Source organism: Scomber scombrus, chromosome 24, assembly GCF_963691925.1.
Source record: "Scomber scombrus chromosome 24, fScoSco1.1, whole genome shotgun sequence".
Taxonomy (NCBI): domain Eukaryota; kingdom Metazoa; phylum Chordata; class Actinopteri; order Scombriformes; family Scombridae; genus Scomber; species Scomber scombrus.
Window position 1 is genome coordinate 8,479,361 of NC_084993.1, and position 18,435 is coordinate 8,497,795.

The window sequence follows — 18,435 nt, forward strand, 5'->3', positions numbered from 1 at the left end:
TATTCCGATTTATGTTTTCATTACATTTCAAAAATGTCTAAAACCAGACATTACTGAGTGGTTGAAGTTATCACAGTTGACTAATACTGTGATAACCTCAGTAAAAGAGTGAATGGAGTATTGAATGGGAACTGTTTGTGTCTCAAATCCAACTTATCTTCTTTCAAAGCCATAACAAAAAAGATCTATATCTAATTAAGAGTTTGTCGTGTAATTTCACGAGGCTGAAGATAAACCCTTTTATTTCTGAGCACTCTGTAGACTGACTACTGATGAAGCTCTAAGTAGAATAACAGGTAAGTATGTGTACACACCTTAGCTCTGCTTTACCACCTGGTCAACCTGTGATGCAGTCTGGTGTTGCACATGATAATAACTAACAAGAGTGCATGAAAGACAAACACACAACCTAAAAAAACTGCAGAATACAGTTTGTTTTAGTCCGTCTGACGCTGTATGCACACACGCACACACACACACACACCTGCAGATTTCTCATGATCCTATCTCTCTCTATAAAGCTTATTCACACACAAAAAAAGACACTCACACACACTCTAGTATCAAATTATGTTGTTCTACCTCTCATTTGCCTCTCAAATACACACACACACACACACACACACACACAGACACACACACACACACACACACACACACACTCTACCTGTCATCATCTTCAGTTGCAGCCACAGCCTGGTGATATCGTGGCAGAGTTGAGACACTCGGTTTAGAGCCATTGCTTTGCCGGTACATGTATACCCCCCTCATACACATGCACACGCACGCACACACACACACAGTTAAAACACATTCACACACAGACACATGTTGTCAGAGAGCATCGCGGTGGAAGTTCAGGCAGTCCATCCCGCCACAGCCGAGGACTTCAGCTGCTCACTGAGCTGTCACTGCACAGCGCAGAGCTCTCACACACACATTCACTCACACTCACTCACACTCACACACCTCCCCCCTCCTCATTTGTGCCAGGCAACAAGGCGGGGCTTCAGATGATCCACCCTCCCAGTGCAGTCTCACATTACCCAATGTTTTCACAGACAGAGCATGGCAGAATATAGGAGTCTTTAAAAATCCTGAACAATAAACAAAAAAGTGAAATTCAAGACTGAGATTGCACATTTTTATAATAGTGCTTATTGTTTAGTTATCAGCATTCTGATGGATACATCTCCAGTGTGGTTCATAGCCTTAAGCTGAGAGAGCACTGCATTAATACATTTCTTTGTTTTGTTTTTGAGGGAGTGTGAATGATCTAGATTAGCTGAGACCAAAGGCTGATACTAATCGGTTTTTGAAAGTCTCTTATCTCTCTCTCTCAGAAAACATGATGAAAGACACAGTTACAGTCAGAATATGCAAACACATCTGCACGTTTTATATTTAAAAGTTATCTACATGATGGGTTTCTGTTAGTAATGCAATATGTATGTGATATTTCAATTCTGATCCTGTAATGGAAGATAAAAACTGGAATATCTTGGTATCTTTGGTAAATGAGCTCATGAATGCAAAGTGTCTGATATCCCACTTTCCAAACAACCTCTGAACACAACAAACCAGCAGAATAAACCAAACAATTAGACTTCTGTTTAGGCTAGTGCAAAGTAAATATAGTTCTTACTGTGTGTGCTGCAGATTCATTTAATGTGCAAATATAATCCAGCGAGTTATATCTGTACACAATCCAAGTACCAGAATGTTTGTGCCAGAGGGAGCGGAGGCCTCTTTCTGTTTTCTTTTGCCTTTCTCACACTCCCTCACAGACTCAATACAGACACACACACACACAAACAATGTCAGTGAAGACAGCAGGGGGACTCAGTGTGCCGCTCACAGAAGCAATGAGAAGTTGGGCTAGTGAAAATGTGAATAGACCCTCGGGAGCTCAATTCATAAGAAGCCGCCCTGCTGAGGAAAAACACACATTTTCAAACTGTGATTCTGTTGTTTCTGTTTATTCAACGTCCCGCTCGCTTTCTCCCACATGAACAAGAGATACAGTAACTCCTCTCATCAGTCCCGCCGACCTACAACGCATACCCATCACTCCCTAAAAACAGCATCACTTGAAAATTCCTCACAATAAAAAAAAAGGCTGTTAACTGAAAAGACTAAAACGCGCCAGAGGAATAAAGAAGAGATGAAATGTTAAAGAGGGATCATCGTATCAGAACCAAAAGTCCTTTTTTAGTAACATTCTTCACTCTTGTCTTCAGTCTAAACAAACCGAGCCATCTGTGGGATTTATGACGCCTTCAACTCTGTTTTAAAACCCCATGAACAGTGACACTAAGACGCTGCATCTCCTCATCCTGAACAAAAGTTTGTCGCTACGATGTAAACTAACATTTCTCAATTAACAGCTGCTTTATAAGCGTTGACATTTCAAGCACACAGGGTTGTGGCCGCTGCTCTTAGTGGAGTCTGAAGCACAAGCAGGTGGTATAAGAATAATATTTAGTCTCATTGATATGCTTAAGAGCTACTACTTCACTCAAAATAAACTCAAATTTTAAAGTGCCACAAGCAGATTTTTCTGTTTCCCTAAATTAAAGGGGCACTGCAACAATTTGACACAGGGAGATCATATTTCTGTGCCTTGATTTGACTTTAGTTAGACATCTAAGAAGGAGGCGGGAGCGGTCAGCTGCTGACCAGCACAAAGGAGATAATCCACGCTAACTGCTGCACACACACACACGCACGCATGCACGCAGATAGACACGCAGCGAAACTCAATCTGTCACAGTGTGGTCTAAAGTACACAACAGAGTCAATTTACTGGCTTGCACAATAGTTTAACTGGAAAGAATTGAATTTAAGCGCATGTCAACAACTGTCTACTAGCATGATGATCGGTCCACCAGTCCATCCAGTCACTGTGAAAATAGGACACGTGCTAAATCTCAACTGTATCTACCAATAAAAGCAGCAATCGGGGGTCTACATTTCTCATTAATGGAAAAATACTTTTAAAAGTTTCACATTTCTATCTAGAAAAAGAACATCGGAACTCTGCCACTTCATACACTCTCCAATCCTTCAGTCTGATTTATGGATGTGATGTATTTTCTTAGGTTACTGCTGGTACAAATTACATACGGACTGAGATTAGGCTCGAGGAGATGAAAAACGATGCATGTGTCAGATTAAGAATGAGATTAAGGCAAAACTAAAGATGAATCTCTCAGTCTAGCCTGAGATAAGATTATCAATATATTAAGAGTTTGAGCTTACAGGATTTGAAAAGATTTGAACAAAAAACAGTTACAGTGATTGTACATGCCAAGAGCTGTGTGTGGGTGTGTGGGTGTTTGTGGGTGTGTGTATGTATTTGACTAATGTCAGATTTAGATGATAGAGCGCATTTGCTGTGGGACAGGAAAAGGCAGAGGGTTTATAATGGTTCATTTCCTGTTTCGTGTGGTTTGTCCTGCAGCACTACTACAGCACCCAGTTTCACCAACTGGATGCAATTCATAGTTTTGCCCTGAAAATGTACATTTGAGTCAGGAAAAGGTAGCAAATGATGTATTAATGAGCAAATGGTTTGTCTTATGTATGTCTAAACATGTAAGTGCTCAGAATCACTACAGACTGTGAGTGCTCATGTTAAGATTAATAAAGATTTTTACATTTTCTATTTAGTTGTGTTCATTGCTTTCCACTACATTTAACTAAATGACTTTAATATATAAAGTATAATCCCTGTAGTGTACCATGACTATCTCTTATGTCGATATAATATTTGGTGTGTGCTATGAGCATCGTATGACAGTGCTACAATACGACATGATGTGGCCAATGTGTGCTGCTTATCAAGCCTATTGGTAATAACATTGTTCTCACTAGTTCATTGCTAAGCAGAGCCAATCAAAAAAACTTCCATGTAAGTCAACTTTAATTACTTATTTGGAAGAGAAGGTGAACAATAAAATGATCCTCTTCTTTTTTTGTGTTATAAATACATAACTGTTTACAGTTAGGAAACATTTCAGCTGTGCTCACTTTTAAAAAACAGATTTGTCCTTTAAGTATTGCATTTACATACAAGTGGTCAGTATTGTTCATGTAGTATATTACTGTATATTAAAAAAAAATTAAAAATACCATCCAGTTCACTGCCCAATTATTCACTCTCTAGTCCTACATTAACCGTTTTAATAATTTAAATATTTTTTAGTAAAAGAATAAAAAAATAAAAAATCAAACACTTTAATAAATGGTAATCTATTGATGGATTTTCCAATTATTTACAGGCTATTTACAGCTTATCTTCAATGATGACATCAGCTCAAGCTGATTGAGCTCATTTAAAAATGTCTTTTCCTGACATTTGATAATGAAATGTATTATTTCAAACTTAATGTGAACATATGAAAACTCTTGATACCTCAGTCTCGCAGCATCTGAAATCAGCCACATAATGAACATTATTATGACGTATGTGCGAACTTATGGAAGGCTCATCTTATTATAGCAGCTCAAAGCAACACTGAAGGGAAAAGGTTCAGAATGACAAGTAAAATACTATAAATACATTAAAAAAAGTTAAAAATATTTATTGGTGTCTCAATGTGAATCTGCGTGTGTTTCCATGGGATGTAAGGTAGACTGAAGTGTGTGTACACGGGATGTAATGGAGACCTGTTTGCGTGTGTGTGTGTGTGTGTGTGTGTGTGTGTGTGTGTGTGTGTGTGTGTGTGTGTGTGTGTGGGATGTGGCGCAGACTCCAGCTACAATAACTCCCAGATGAATTGTTCATTTGAGCCCCCTCTACTCCTCTTCCCCACACCCCACGACCCACACACGTCTTCATGTCGAAAAGACGAAACACTATTGACTCCTTCCGCTCCCCGGGATCAAACACTATTGGCCAGCTGGAGCGTAAACAGGAAGACACCAATTGAGAAGTGACTCTCAGTCCGAAACAAGAAGCGGAGGAGAAGTAGAGGAACAAATACATTTTTTTAAAAAGGTGTAAGCAAATAGACAGTTTCAGTCTGAATACATGTTGTGAGATGTCTGAACTTTACTGACTTTTTATGTGTTATTCATGAAATTCAATTAACAGAATGACCAGTCTATGGACCAGCATTACTCTCCAAGCACTTATCATATTATATTAGATGTATTAGAATATTTTCTCTAGTATGAACCAGTATAGTCAGTACACATAAACGTACTAACTCCCTCAAACATTACAGTCGACAACACAAAAGCTACTTAAAGTCATGCCACATGTGATAAAATGATCACGAGTCTTTAATTGTTTGACAAGATTGAGCCCTCATCCAGGTTTCCTTCGACGAGAGCGCCAAGATCATGTTGACCGTGAGTCATTAATCCACCATGTTCTAGTAAAACCCAATAAACCAAATGCAATACTGCCGGGATGCTCTGGTGACATCGCAGATCTTCCCCTGAAACAGCTGACAAATGTGAGTCTAAATGTGCGGCACAGACTACAATGAAGGCTCCAATCCAGCTCATAACCTTCCAATAAAGTTGTCTGAAGAGTCATGGAGTTTGAGTGAGCAGCAAGAGGGATTACTGAGTCATAAAAAGAAAGAAGAGACATTCCTTCACTATAATGTGATCAACTCCTTATTGTATGATGCCAACTGTGCTACAGGGAGACTCGGGAGACAGATAGAGGAGCGGTTGTGTTACTGTCTAACCACGCTTATATAAAAAGTGTAAAAAGAGTGATTTGATGACACCAGTTTAAAAAATTCACATTCAAATATTTGGCATTCCCTCAGATTCCTATCTGAAGTGATTTACAGTAAAGTAATTTGTTTGAAAAGGTGCTAAAGGACACGCTGACAGGAACAGTAGTTGCACTTGAACATGACAGCAAAGATCAAATTGGACATTTTTCTAACTGCAACCCATTTTAGCTGCTTTTACCGTCCTTTAACTGAAATAATCAGGAATGTTTGAGGCAAAATACAAAAATATGATCCAACAAGATGATATTAGATTCCAAAAAAGGTCACCAGGTCACCAAAAAAGTGAAACAAAGAAAAGGTAACTACAGTTTTAATCATGGGAAATGGATTGCAAAGTCATGAGATTACCCATAAAAGAGGAAGTTTTTTTTGTTTAAAAGGTGACTTCCATCAGTCGTGATGGTTCATGTAGGGAAGTTACAAAAAAGACAGCTGACTGCTATGAAACTGTATGATATTGGTCACATGTCGATCGAAAAATTTGCAAGCGCAAGCAGTTTGATTGTTGTGTGAGATTTCATTTCATTTTACTAGAAGCAAAATTAAATTCAACATATCATAACAGGAAATATAAATCAAACTTTAAGTGAATTTAAGGGAACATACTGTAGGGCATTATAAAGACAGTACTGCTTGAATTTCTAAAAAAATCAGAATCTACAAACTCATCAAAATATCTCAGCTCATGTCTTGGCATCAAGATTTTACATCACAAAACAAACAAGCAGTGGAAATATAAGTTATAGCAACATTAAGGAGGAAAATATTTCAGAAAGGCGACAGGATGATGAGATCGAGAGCAAACAAGCAGCGCCTGTCTCTGTGACACAGCGTTTCTAGAACAGCTTTTTACTAAAAATACACATTCCATCTCCAATACAAATCAAAGCACACAGGAAATGGACCAAAATAGACCTGAACAGGCACCAAGATTTAAAAAATCATCAAGCAAATGCTGCACACTTCTGACACCCTGGAGTCTTTTGTTACTGCAGACGCATACACACCTCTCCTCCTTTCTCCGTCACACACACACACAGTCTGTCAGGCGATGAGGCAACCTTTTACCGAACCACCTTGAATAAACAAGGATGTAGTAATGTATCACTCTGCCATTTATATTATTATCAGTTCTTTTCCCGGACTGTACTTTGGTCTCCCGAAAATGAGCTACAAAAGACATTTCACCAGTTAAGAGTTTGAATGATGGATACATATTTCTTTGGCAACTAAGGATACATTGTGTGCTTGATGGGCAAAATTAAGTGGAAGACCAAAGTTTATTTGTGCCAAGCAGCACATAAACTTATGGGACAGCTGTATGGCAGCACACAGCAGCTCAAACTTCATGGGAGAGCAAATGTTTGGATTTGATCACAGAGGATAAGACACCTCGCAGTTGGTTAGTTAAGGGTATATGTCACTGTGGCAGGCATAATCTGGAAACAGAACAAAGATTTAAATGAAATCAAACAATTAAACAACTACACCTTGATGGGAACTGACAGTATTTAATGCAAAACGTTGTTGACAAATGAAACTACCCAGCTTGGAATTTGAACAGAAATACCCCGAATCATCACTTAAATTTTCAGAGAAATAGAAAACAAAAAAACACATCATGTGATCATCATGTGGCAAACAGCTACAGCTTTGATGGAAAAAACATCATGTACCCACCTTACTCAGTGTTGGTTGAGTAAGGTGGATAATCACTGCCAGTTAATGAAAAGGAAAGTGAAGCTCCGTTCATGCTTCACTTCATCCCCAAACGCCCCCCAAAAAACCCCTTTAACGAGGAAAAAAATGGAAGAACCCTCAGGAAGAGCAAGAGAGGAAGACTTTCGCCACCAGGATGGAAAGACATCAAAGATGGTGTTTGTACAGAATAAAGCAAAATAGCAAATGACAAATGTATCTAGACTGATCACATCCAGGTTCCAGCTACAGCATACTTTAGCTGACTCAGTTTAAAATTAGGGTAATATTTGACAATAGAGCAAATAAATAGGCCTACCCAAATAAACACCAAAAGTCCAATGCAAAACTGGCTCAATGTAAGCGTTTGCAAGCAGTCGACACTTAATACAACAGCTATGGTCCACACATCCGACTCACTATGAAGCTGTTGACAGCACTGGGTGTATCTGTAGTAGCTCTCCATCTCCTCCAGTGAGATGCAGGCAAACCTCTCTCCTCCGCACCGCTCTCCTCCAGTGCGGTCCTCCATCCCGTCCCTCTGCCTGTTCTCCACTTCCTCCCTCACCGTCTCCATTTCCAAAAAAGCTACAGAGAAGACTATCGTCCGCCTCGCCTCCTCATCTGTATTTACAAACCCTGTCTGTCACTTTCCTGCGCGCATACACACACCTGTCAAAGTTTCCTGAGTGATTACACCACTCCTCTTTCCTCTGCCCCTCCCTCCTGCTGTGGAAATCTGCATACCAATATGTGACTGAGCATGAACATACAGCTGTAGACAGATTTAAATAACCACAAAGCACATCTTGCATGTCTTGCGGTTGCTTTCAACATGTGTCCATCTCTACATGTCCCATCATGCTAGAGTGATTCCTTTTCTTCCAACAATACACACATTGCGTGACTTCTCTGTCTGTCAACTAGGATATGAAAATTCAAATCAGGTGACGACTTGGATGTGAAATGATGTCATAAACTGCTGATTGAAAAAACAATTATAGATAAAACTACCATTAAGATTTAATGATGCTGATCATAAAAGTTACATAAATTGAAGTGATCATAATCCAGTCAGTGCTGGAGCTCCTGAGACAGATCTGAGTCCCTAACTTCCTGCTTTAAACAGGGCAAAACCTTTCATCTACATTAGCATGTTATATCTTTAACATGACTATACAAACTCTAACTCTCAGTAACATTAGTCGCAATAGAAATTAATCAACCGCGTTTACAAGATATCTTTATCACTCATAAACAGCCTGAGGGCAATACTTTGTTTGCATAGCGAAGCTCAAACACAAAATCAACCTCCCATCCAATGTCTACAAGATTAATCCAATGAGAGTATGGTTTCTGGCCTTGTAATACAGGAGTTCATGTGAAAAAATATTGATTAGGCTCGGTCATGTGAATTTGTAGCAATCAATACAGTTTCTTCTTTAACCCACTTAAATTTGACCTGTCCAGTAACCTCTTTTACAAAGTGCCACCACTGAAAACGTGCCTGCTTCTTGTCACAACTCAACAGGTTCACAGAAGTAGGTTGATATAATTTCAGGCATTAACACAAACACTCACCTTGTATGTTAGCCTGTGTGTATTTATGTTTCCTTTTTTCCCTTTCTGCTGTTTGGCGGCTACAGCAAAGGCAGTCAGACATGATCAATACAAACAAATGAGCTTTCTTTCTTTCTAGTTGTCCACTAGACTGCTTGTCTTTCTAATCTTGACTTTCTGTTTGTTGACTTATCTGCTACCTCGACCCTTCAACTAGTGAGCATTCAGTCGATCCAGCAGTCTGTATACATTTCTACTGCAGGTGTATTGAGACATAAAGTAAGTTATCAATTAGCAAGGGTCATTTCAGGTAATCAGTTACCAAGTCCAAACACCAAAGAGCGCTGCGTTCAAGGCATTACAGCAAAGTGTAGTGAGTCTACCTTTAAGTGAGAGCTGTAGTGCCTCTGCTGGTCTGCACCAGTCTACACCAGTCTACACTTAAAGGAATAGGACAACATTAACGTACTTATTTGCTGTCTCTCTTGGATGAGAGGATTCACATGAATTTTAATGCTGTACAAGGTTAGGTAATGTTTTGGAGCTGTTTTTCTGGCAAACAACAAGGCCGCATGAAGCTCCCAGAGGTTAAATCAATAATTGATCTTCCCATGTAATTTTTAGTATAACAGTAAACAAGCATTTTCCCCAAATTATGGCTGCAATTAATCATTATTTTCATTACTGATTCATTTTTTTAATTGTTTGGTTCATAACATTACATCACAGTTTCTGAGTGCCAATGAGGATATAGTGGTATCCTTAAAGCTTACATTTTTAATCAATGATAACAATTGTGGCAGATCATTTTTGTCGACTGGCTTATTGATTTTGTAGCTAATAGATTACTTATCAGTGTTTTTCAACTTCCATACAATGAAAACTCAGAGACCACGGTTTCTTAATCTAAAAGTTAGATAGTTGTTATAGACTCAACTAGAATTTGCACAGCCTGGTAAACCAATAATATATATTTTCCAATTAATAATGATTTTAAACTAGGTATTTTCAAGGGACAAATAATGGCTAAATTAAAGAAAGTAAGGATTTCAAATTTGTACCTTCATTTTTTCAGAATAACTTATATTTCATATGAGAAAACTAAATGTGTTTTTGTACCTTAAATGATGCAGAAAATCCCTAAATATATATAACCATCAACTAATCCATTATTTTCCCTCATTTTAGGGGGAAAGTAATTAATGCAACTCAAAAGCTGAATATAGTTTAAGGGGTAGATCCCTACATGTGCACTTGACAATGTTAAAAAGTCCAACATCATGTGCTATTTTGTGTGTACTTCCCTCTTTAGATGAGAGAGAAGTACTCACAAAGCAGTAGAGTATTTTATGTAAATTTCTCTCGGTAGTTTGGTCAGATTCCTAGTCACCCAAGCTACTATTGACTGTTAAATAATGATGGGGAACCACAGCAGGGGGAATCTCCCTGAGGTGTTAGGAAATCCTGTCCTGTCATCCTGTCACACTGATTTAAATAACAGAGCAGAAAACACTTTGAACAAAGCATACGTCCAGCTCCTGTGAGTGAATTCTGCTGAACACAAAACACACACCTGTACCTTCACAATCAGCGCGCACACTAACACTAACCTGTTCTCCAGTTTGCTCGGCGGCCCCTGCTGTGTGTTTGTCGGGTCAACAGACTGATAGATACGGTCAGATTGTGAAGCAGTCGACTTAATGCATCTTGGCCCTCCTGAATCAACTCCAAAAGAGACATCGTCGTGTCAGACTGACTGTTTCATACTGTGTCTTCTAGTTGGTGCTGTCTGCCTCTCTCCCTCCTCAATTGTGCTGCTGCGTGTGTTTGTTTGTTTGTCATGTCTGGTCTGTGTTTATCAGAGGAAGAGAGGGATTGAGGGTGGGCTGTGATATAATCACCCCTTCAGCTAATTATACTAACTTGGCAAATGTGTGTGTGTTCATCCTGTGGTATGTCACAACCGTTTTTGGATGTGTTAATTGGTGAAGTTTATAAAAATGTAAAAGTATATGTATTCATTACATGTCATCACCTTCTTTATAGGCTTTACTTCTAATGAAAAAGCACAAAACAAGTGCAATCAAGTGTCTCGTTTCACAAGTACAACAAGAAAAGGAAATGAGTTTGATTTACCAATTATGTGTTTTTCTGTGTGTGTATGTAAGATAAAGCCAGTGTTAACTTTCCAACAAGCAACAAGCTCACTACCAACGTGAGGAAACTTGTAACTGAATTTTTAAGAACGCAGGAACGCAAATGTCCCATAGGGCTCAATTATTTGACCACAAGTCATTAAAGTTTTACTGTGGCCCCATTACAATTTTGCCCTGCAGTATGCTGAGAAGAGTAAAATTCACATCATGCACCTCTTGTATTATAAATTGAAACTGAGATGTCAAGTCGTGACAATTTGCCAGATGCAGACACCACTGCACTATGCATGAGATGAAACAGATGCTTCTATGATCACAACAAGAATATGATGTCATTTTTTATAATTTAATGTGACTGAGGGGGATCGGATGGCATCAACCTGTTTGCTCCAACAACATTAACATAAGAAATATCTCAAGGAATGTAATCATTTTAGCCTGATAATGAGACTGAATTGCAATTTTCACTTAAATATTCACTCCATTGTGTAGTATTTGAATTACAAAAAATATATGGAAGATTCTGGCAGTGATTTAAAGATCTTTAGCAGACCTCGAAACCAGCAAACTATCACCGTTGGAGAAACATGACTGGTTTCCTCTAGGATGACCTCATTGCAGTCTCATGAAAAATGATGTCTCAGTGTACAGGATGTGCCAGTATGATATGAAGATGATAGATAGAAGCATTCAAAAGCTCCTAAATGAGACGAATAGTTTTCATTTAATTAAGAGACTCACAAAAATACTCAGTTCAATAATGCATCCAGTTTATCGGGTACACTTGGATAAAGCTAATGCTGTCTAATATACAATACTGAACATTTTCAGCGTGTTTAGAATAAATCTTAAGCCGCTCTCAGTATAACAAATTAGCACCACAAATTACAGCCTCCATAATTACAATGAAGTTGAATCGACAAAAACGGAACATAATAGTCTGCGTGAAGATTTGCTGCAGGGCTGTTGTATTAGGCAACATTAGTTTTAGCAATAATGAATAAACGTCATAATAAAGGTTATGCAACAGTCCACGTTGTGCTTGTCAGTTAAATTGATTCTATGGAGCCTATTCTGAGTATTCAGCTGAGACAATAGGAGCTCCTGACGGTGCCATCAGTTGTTTTTTTCCTTGGCACGACTGGTGAAGCCAACTCAAATTACACTGGTGCCATCCGCAAAGGTCTCCGCCTCCCTTAGACTATCACATTATCATTATTTCACCTAATTTATCATCACACAATCACACTGACATTCCCTTCCTTTAAACTTCAAAGGTAGCAAGCAATGGGCGGTCATGCACTTTTCATTAGGAGGCATTCTGCATTATTAGATTCATTAATCTATCAAGCAGAAGAGGCACAGTCCAAAAGATCAAAACCTGTGCCCTCCTATTCTAACATGGCAACAAAACTAATGACAAACTGAGTTTTCTGGCTTATTCTGGGTGAGGCCCATTCTCCAACTTCGTTCTCTATTGGAAACTGTGGCATGATTTATACTAGTTCTATTATTTAATACTATTAAAACCTATTTATACTGGTACTATTTATATCTGTCTTTCAAACAACAATAGCATGGCATTTCACCTTTAACAACAATCTACAGGCACAGGTGGGGGGAAAGAGAGAGCAGAGGAATCAAATGGCTTCTATGCAAAGGGTTGTGGTCTGAAATTGGTGTTGTATTCAAAGCAGTCAATTGACAGCTACTTTTCTTATTCAAAGCACCTAGATGTGTATTCAGTCCCTGGTGATAGTGCACTCAGTCAGAATGACTGTTCTCAAGTGACAAGTGCAGATCATTACCTTGTCTCTGCACTAGCGACTCCTGCTGGTTATAATAAATGCCTGTGGAGTGTATGACAGGCAAACCAATTCAAAAACCTGAAATTGTACTTAAAGAAAGCAAGGACATTTGGATACACAAATGTAAGCCTTGTCAAACTCTTTTCATGTACTGGAAACAAAAAATAGTCCAACTTTATGACAACAGATCATCATGTAATGAGATATGGTCATCGGGATATAAGCTGAGGATTTGCTGCTTATCTACAGTCGAAACATATATACTGTATGTAGGGAAATGATAATTGTAATAGTAAATTGTAAAGTCTCATTATGCATTGTCTCCCTGGTTTGAACTAGTTCTTTCCTTGCTAGAACCTCTTGAAAAACACTTAAGATCCAAAAGATCCAATTTTCAAAGGCAGTGGACTAACTCATACACCTGCTGTGAAAGATTCATCAAAGCAACTTCTCGTTAACTGGCACAATAAAATGGAGTTTGGCCTCACGTTCTCTACAAATGAGACAAGGTGTCCAATTAATGTATTCTGTATTAAAGATCCTATTTGTAGGACTAAAATATATGACTTAAATATCTCCAAGCAGTATCAAAAGAACAAAGTCCATGACAGCACAGAAACTGCACTTTCCACACAGTCCGAGTAGACTCAATGAAACGAAAGCAAAACACAGATTGTACTGATTTCTATAAATGTCTCATTTTTAAAAATGCATCTGTGTGACATTAAAATATGTGCTGGATCATCAGAATTGTAACAAAGTGACAGATACTGCAGGGATCCCTACCAGTGCTTGTCGACACCACCTCCTCTGGTTGCTCCACTCCCTCGTGCACCGACAGCTTTTCTCCCATCCTTGCCCTGGAACAGCAACGCTCGAGCTGACGTTCCTCTTCACATGTACTTCACAGCTCCTAAAAGAGCACAGATGCTCAATGTTACTGAAACGAACAAGAAGCGAGTGGAGTAAATCCACAAGTTGGAACAATACTGAAGCGTACTTCAGCGGCAGACTCAGGTGGAAGAGCACAGCGAGAATAATGAGAAGAGGAACAGACTGATGTACTGTCCATTTAATTTGGTCAGCAGTGTTCAGAGAGGGAGGAGAGGAAGGAAAACACACACACACACACACACACACACAGGACACAACTAAAGGCACTTTCGCAATTGCATAACACATAACAACATCCATGCCTCTGTGTACCAAACCCACACTTCTGTCCTCACTGGTGTTAACAACATTACTTACTCTAATTTTATCTTTTCATTACACAGAGCTGTGCAGCAATTTATATTAGCATTTGGACGTGTGAGTGGTCAACTTAGGTCAAATGTTAATTTATAAAAATAGATGCCAAACTGTTTTCATTACAAAATTGTCTAAAGGCGCTGCACCATCAAACTCTACTGTTGCACCATGTCCTGCAAGTTTAGCACTCAACATACAACTTATGATCAATGCAGATGCCAACATCTGCTCAATCACCCACATTAAAGGCCCAATGCCTTCATTTTTAAACAAATATGTATCTATAATCGCATATAATGTAATCGATTACACACACACACACACACACACACACACACACACACACACACAGACACACAAAGATACGAACACACCCACACCTGATGACTTCTGGTAGAACAATCAAAGCAAATTTGTCCAATTCCCCGTCCAATTACCAGTTCCCTGACAGTGCCTCCTTTCATTGCTTTGACAATAGAGCAGCATGCCCTTAGTCATATGGACAGAGATCTTGTGACGTGAGGATATGCCAGGCTAAATAAAGACCAAGGCAAGTTCCACATGCAATACAATGTGACAATTCTAACAGCCAAGTTCGCAGACGTGGCCTAGGGGATGTCCAGAGCACATGGAAATAAAAGAGTCAACAGATTTAAGGCGCTATATGTGTTTTCCAAAGAAAGCAAACAAACTTACTTTCAATTTCAACTTAAGTTTCGCACGGCAACTAGCATTAGTGTCCAGAAGAAATAAAGTAAACCCTGCTGCCTTGGCTTTGATTTGGCTTAAACTGTACATCAGCATGCAAATGAGAATATAGAAGACAATAGAAGAACACACTACAGAAATGACAACAACGGAGGATAAAATCAATACAAATGAAGTTCAAAATGAAATGAACGATCTGTTGTATTGTATCCGCAGCACTGGAGATTCATAATCATGTATACATAACTACTTTTAATTAGTTTTAGTACCAGTGTTTGGGCCACTTACACCCACAATCACACTGCTACATAGAAAAAGTCCTAAAGTGACAGCAGATACTGATCACTTTATTAAAAAGCTGAATGTTCTTGCTTTCATTTGGAGTTCTTTAAGTTTCATAATGGAATTTATGATCTTGTCCCAGCTCAGTGATTCAGTTTAAATGTTGTCTTCATCTAAATCCCTCCAAACCTTATTCCAGTATCTGAATACTTACCTGTCCAATTACCAATTATCCACACCAGAAATGACACATTTTGCCAAACAATAGTGGCAATTCTTCATACCAGCAGGCGTCAAGACATCATATCTAAATAGAATCTTAACTTTTGTGTTCTCCCACACAATCCTCAAATTACTTTAATATTTAATTAAAATGAGTCAACCACTTTTATGCCGAATTGCAAACTTGACTGTACTGATTAAAAATGTCTAGACCGTTAATTCTGTTGGTTGTGTAGCTTGCATTTGTCAATGTGCAAACATTTAACTTCCCAAAGTTAAGCTGACTAATGTCTTCGTAAAAAGGAACTGTAAATTAGCAAATTAGCAGAACTGGACTGGAAGTGCATGCCACCGCGTTAAGAAATTACACTGGAGGTGAGGATGTTATCGAGGTCTAACAAATTAATATCAAGACAGGTAGCCTTGAATGTTTTGTGTAGGATATCTAATAACTAGCAAAAACCTTACCTGCATGTTTTCACCTTAATCCAACAAACAACTCTGTTTTCTCAATTAAAGGCGGACCCTGCAGGTATGTGCTGTATGGTTCTCCTCCTCTGCCTCCATTTTCCTTTCTCATCCTGTAGAAAATGAAGATGAATACCTTTACTAAACAAACTCAAACATTTTAGGCCTTTTGAGATTAAGAATGGAGAGTGGATTGTGTTTCAATATCAGCTGGCAACATGTCTGAGCTGAAAGTAACCTACTATATTGTTGCATGTGTCCACATAGAATTATGCTTTTGTGCAGCCTTTTGAACATTCCCATAAATACTGTAGCTATATGTGTGTGTATTATAAGGCTTTATATTATCCAATGTGTATCTAAGATTTAGTATATGTGCATGGGTCAGTGTGAGTGTGGATCTATACCAAACTTCTAACACGGATCGGCCTAGAAGACAGGCATAAAGGAGATGAAAGAGAGTTAAAGTACAGAGGGAGACAAGAAGGATGAAATAATGAAGAAAGTTAAAGTACAGAGGGAGACAAAAAGGATGAAATAACGAAGAAATGGAGATGGAGGAAATGAGCGAGGATAGAAAAGTAGGACACTTGAGGATGGAGGAGAGAGGACGGAGGATAATGAGGAAGAACGCATTAAGAGGAATGAGGGATTGATGTAAAGGAAACATGACAATCATACATGATGATTTATGCAGAAGCTTCCAATGTTTCTATAGCTTCAACCAGCCTTTTACCTGCTCACAAGGTAACAGCTCGGTCAGAGAGAGGAATCTGCAGTATTGTAATATATGCAACCAGCACATGGATGAGGAACTCTGTAACTCCTCTGGGACCCCAACAGGAGGGACACTGTGACATCTGGTGGTAGAAATACTAAGTGCAGAAAATAACTTGAATGAAACACACCTATATATAGTTTTCTGTCATTTTCTACAACAGTGATTCAAATGTAGATATAAGTGTTTCAGAACAGACAAAAAGCTCTACAGTAAATCCATTTGTATGGAATATTTACTTGATATCTTTCTTAAATCTATCTCATAATGGACATTTTTTTCAAAGCAGACATTTTGACTTATCAAAGCAGGAAAAGCACAGGTGGAAATAATACAACTAACGATGACTCCAGAAAGCCCTGTCACTGATGCAGCCATCGTTAATGTTATTAACTCCACCTGTGCTGTGGTCTGTTGCTTAAAGCTGTTGTTTAAAGCTGCATCAAACAACTGTGGGGGAAATGCTAATTTCACTGCATCTGTGAGATATGATTGAAAAAAGATGAATAGTTGGGTATTTTGATTATAATAACCTAAAATATACACAGAGTTTTTGACATCTAGCCAGCCTTTACTGGATCATTACTCAGTTGGAGAGAGGCAAGAAAAAAACAAACCCCCCACTAGGAGGCTCCATGCACAACCATTTGATATACCTGAACTGGCTGACAGCACATATTTCAACACTGCTGGTCAGACAATGCATGCTAGAGTTGATGGATCCACACACAGTGCTGAATTGCTAAAAGTGAAAAATCTGCAAGTACATCTGCAAAATGAGCAACACATTTAGTACAAGAGTCAGCGCCTTGTTGCATGTGTCATCTGCAGTCACTTCTGTGCCACATCACACTGGTATAAATCACCCCGCATACACCTCATGGCACTGTGCATGCGGCATACATGCCTTGCATCCACTCGTCACCTAATGACAGCCATATTGTACATCTCCACAATTAGCTGCATCAAGTTTACGACAGACGCTGCATACATGAACGGAAACTATGCATCTCTGTCTTTCAAAATAACACAAGATATGCATATACGTTTGTATGTTGAGAAAAACTAGGTATTCAGAACAAAAGGCATGTAACTTAACTAAAAGCTGGTTGATTAGTATTGCAAAGAAGTTGATTATAGCGCCATTGCACACTGTTGTTACTCTGGTAGTAAGTATGGCCGTTTTTGGTTGCACCATTGGAAGGGATTGAATAGGCTTTATTGTCCCTGAGAGGCAATTTGGTTTGCAAATAATAGGCTAGTCAACACAACCAATGCGCATCATAAAATAATAAAGACAAATAACATACAGTAGATGTCATCATAATAAAGTTGCAATGAGCTATAAAAGCACTGAGAGTCCATCAGTCATCGTTCAATAGCATATCAAACTACAGCTTGTTTAAGAACTCAACAGCTGAGGGAACAAATGATCTCAGATATCAGTTTGATTTGGCACTTCTAGGGAAAGTCTATCTCCTCGAACTCTGCATGAAGTGGGTACTGGGGGTCCAACAGGATGACCTTTACCCTCTGAGCAGCTCTATTTTGATGGCCAAGATCATTCAGGTTGGTGCCAGTGGTCTTTTTGGCAAACCAATCTTTCCCAGACTTTTTTTGTTAACAATGTCGAGGTTGCCAAACCAACAAATCATAGCAAAAGTTAAAAATGACTCAACAAAAGATTAATAAAACATTTTCAAGAGCCAATGAATACAGTCTGTGGTTGGCCTTTTTGCAGATGA

General features: G+C 38.8%; 1 protein-coding gene across 3 annotated transcripts in view; it reads right to left on the minus strand.

The window, feature by feature from the left end:
• mcf2la (mcf.2 cell line derived transforming sequence-like a) overlaps nt 1–9,228 on the minus strand; it is a 44,091-nt gene extending 34,863 nt beyond the window's left edge. For 2 of the 3 annotated variants that reach the window (XM_062445547.1, XM_062445549.1), the window contains exon 1: nt 9,039–9,228. In XM_062445547.1, the coding sequence (XP_062301531.1) occupies nt 9,039–9,120 (82 nt within the window). In that variant the 5' untranslated portion in view covers nt 9,121–9,228. Of the gene's footprint in view, nt 1–667; nt 865–9,038 lie in introns of those variants that run through there. The other variant, XM_062445548.1, reaches the window with a different exon arrangement.
• Between the last annotated feature and the right edge of the window lie 9,207 nt (nt 9,229–18,435).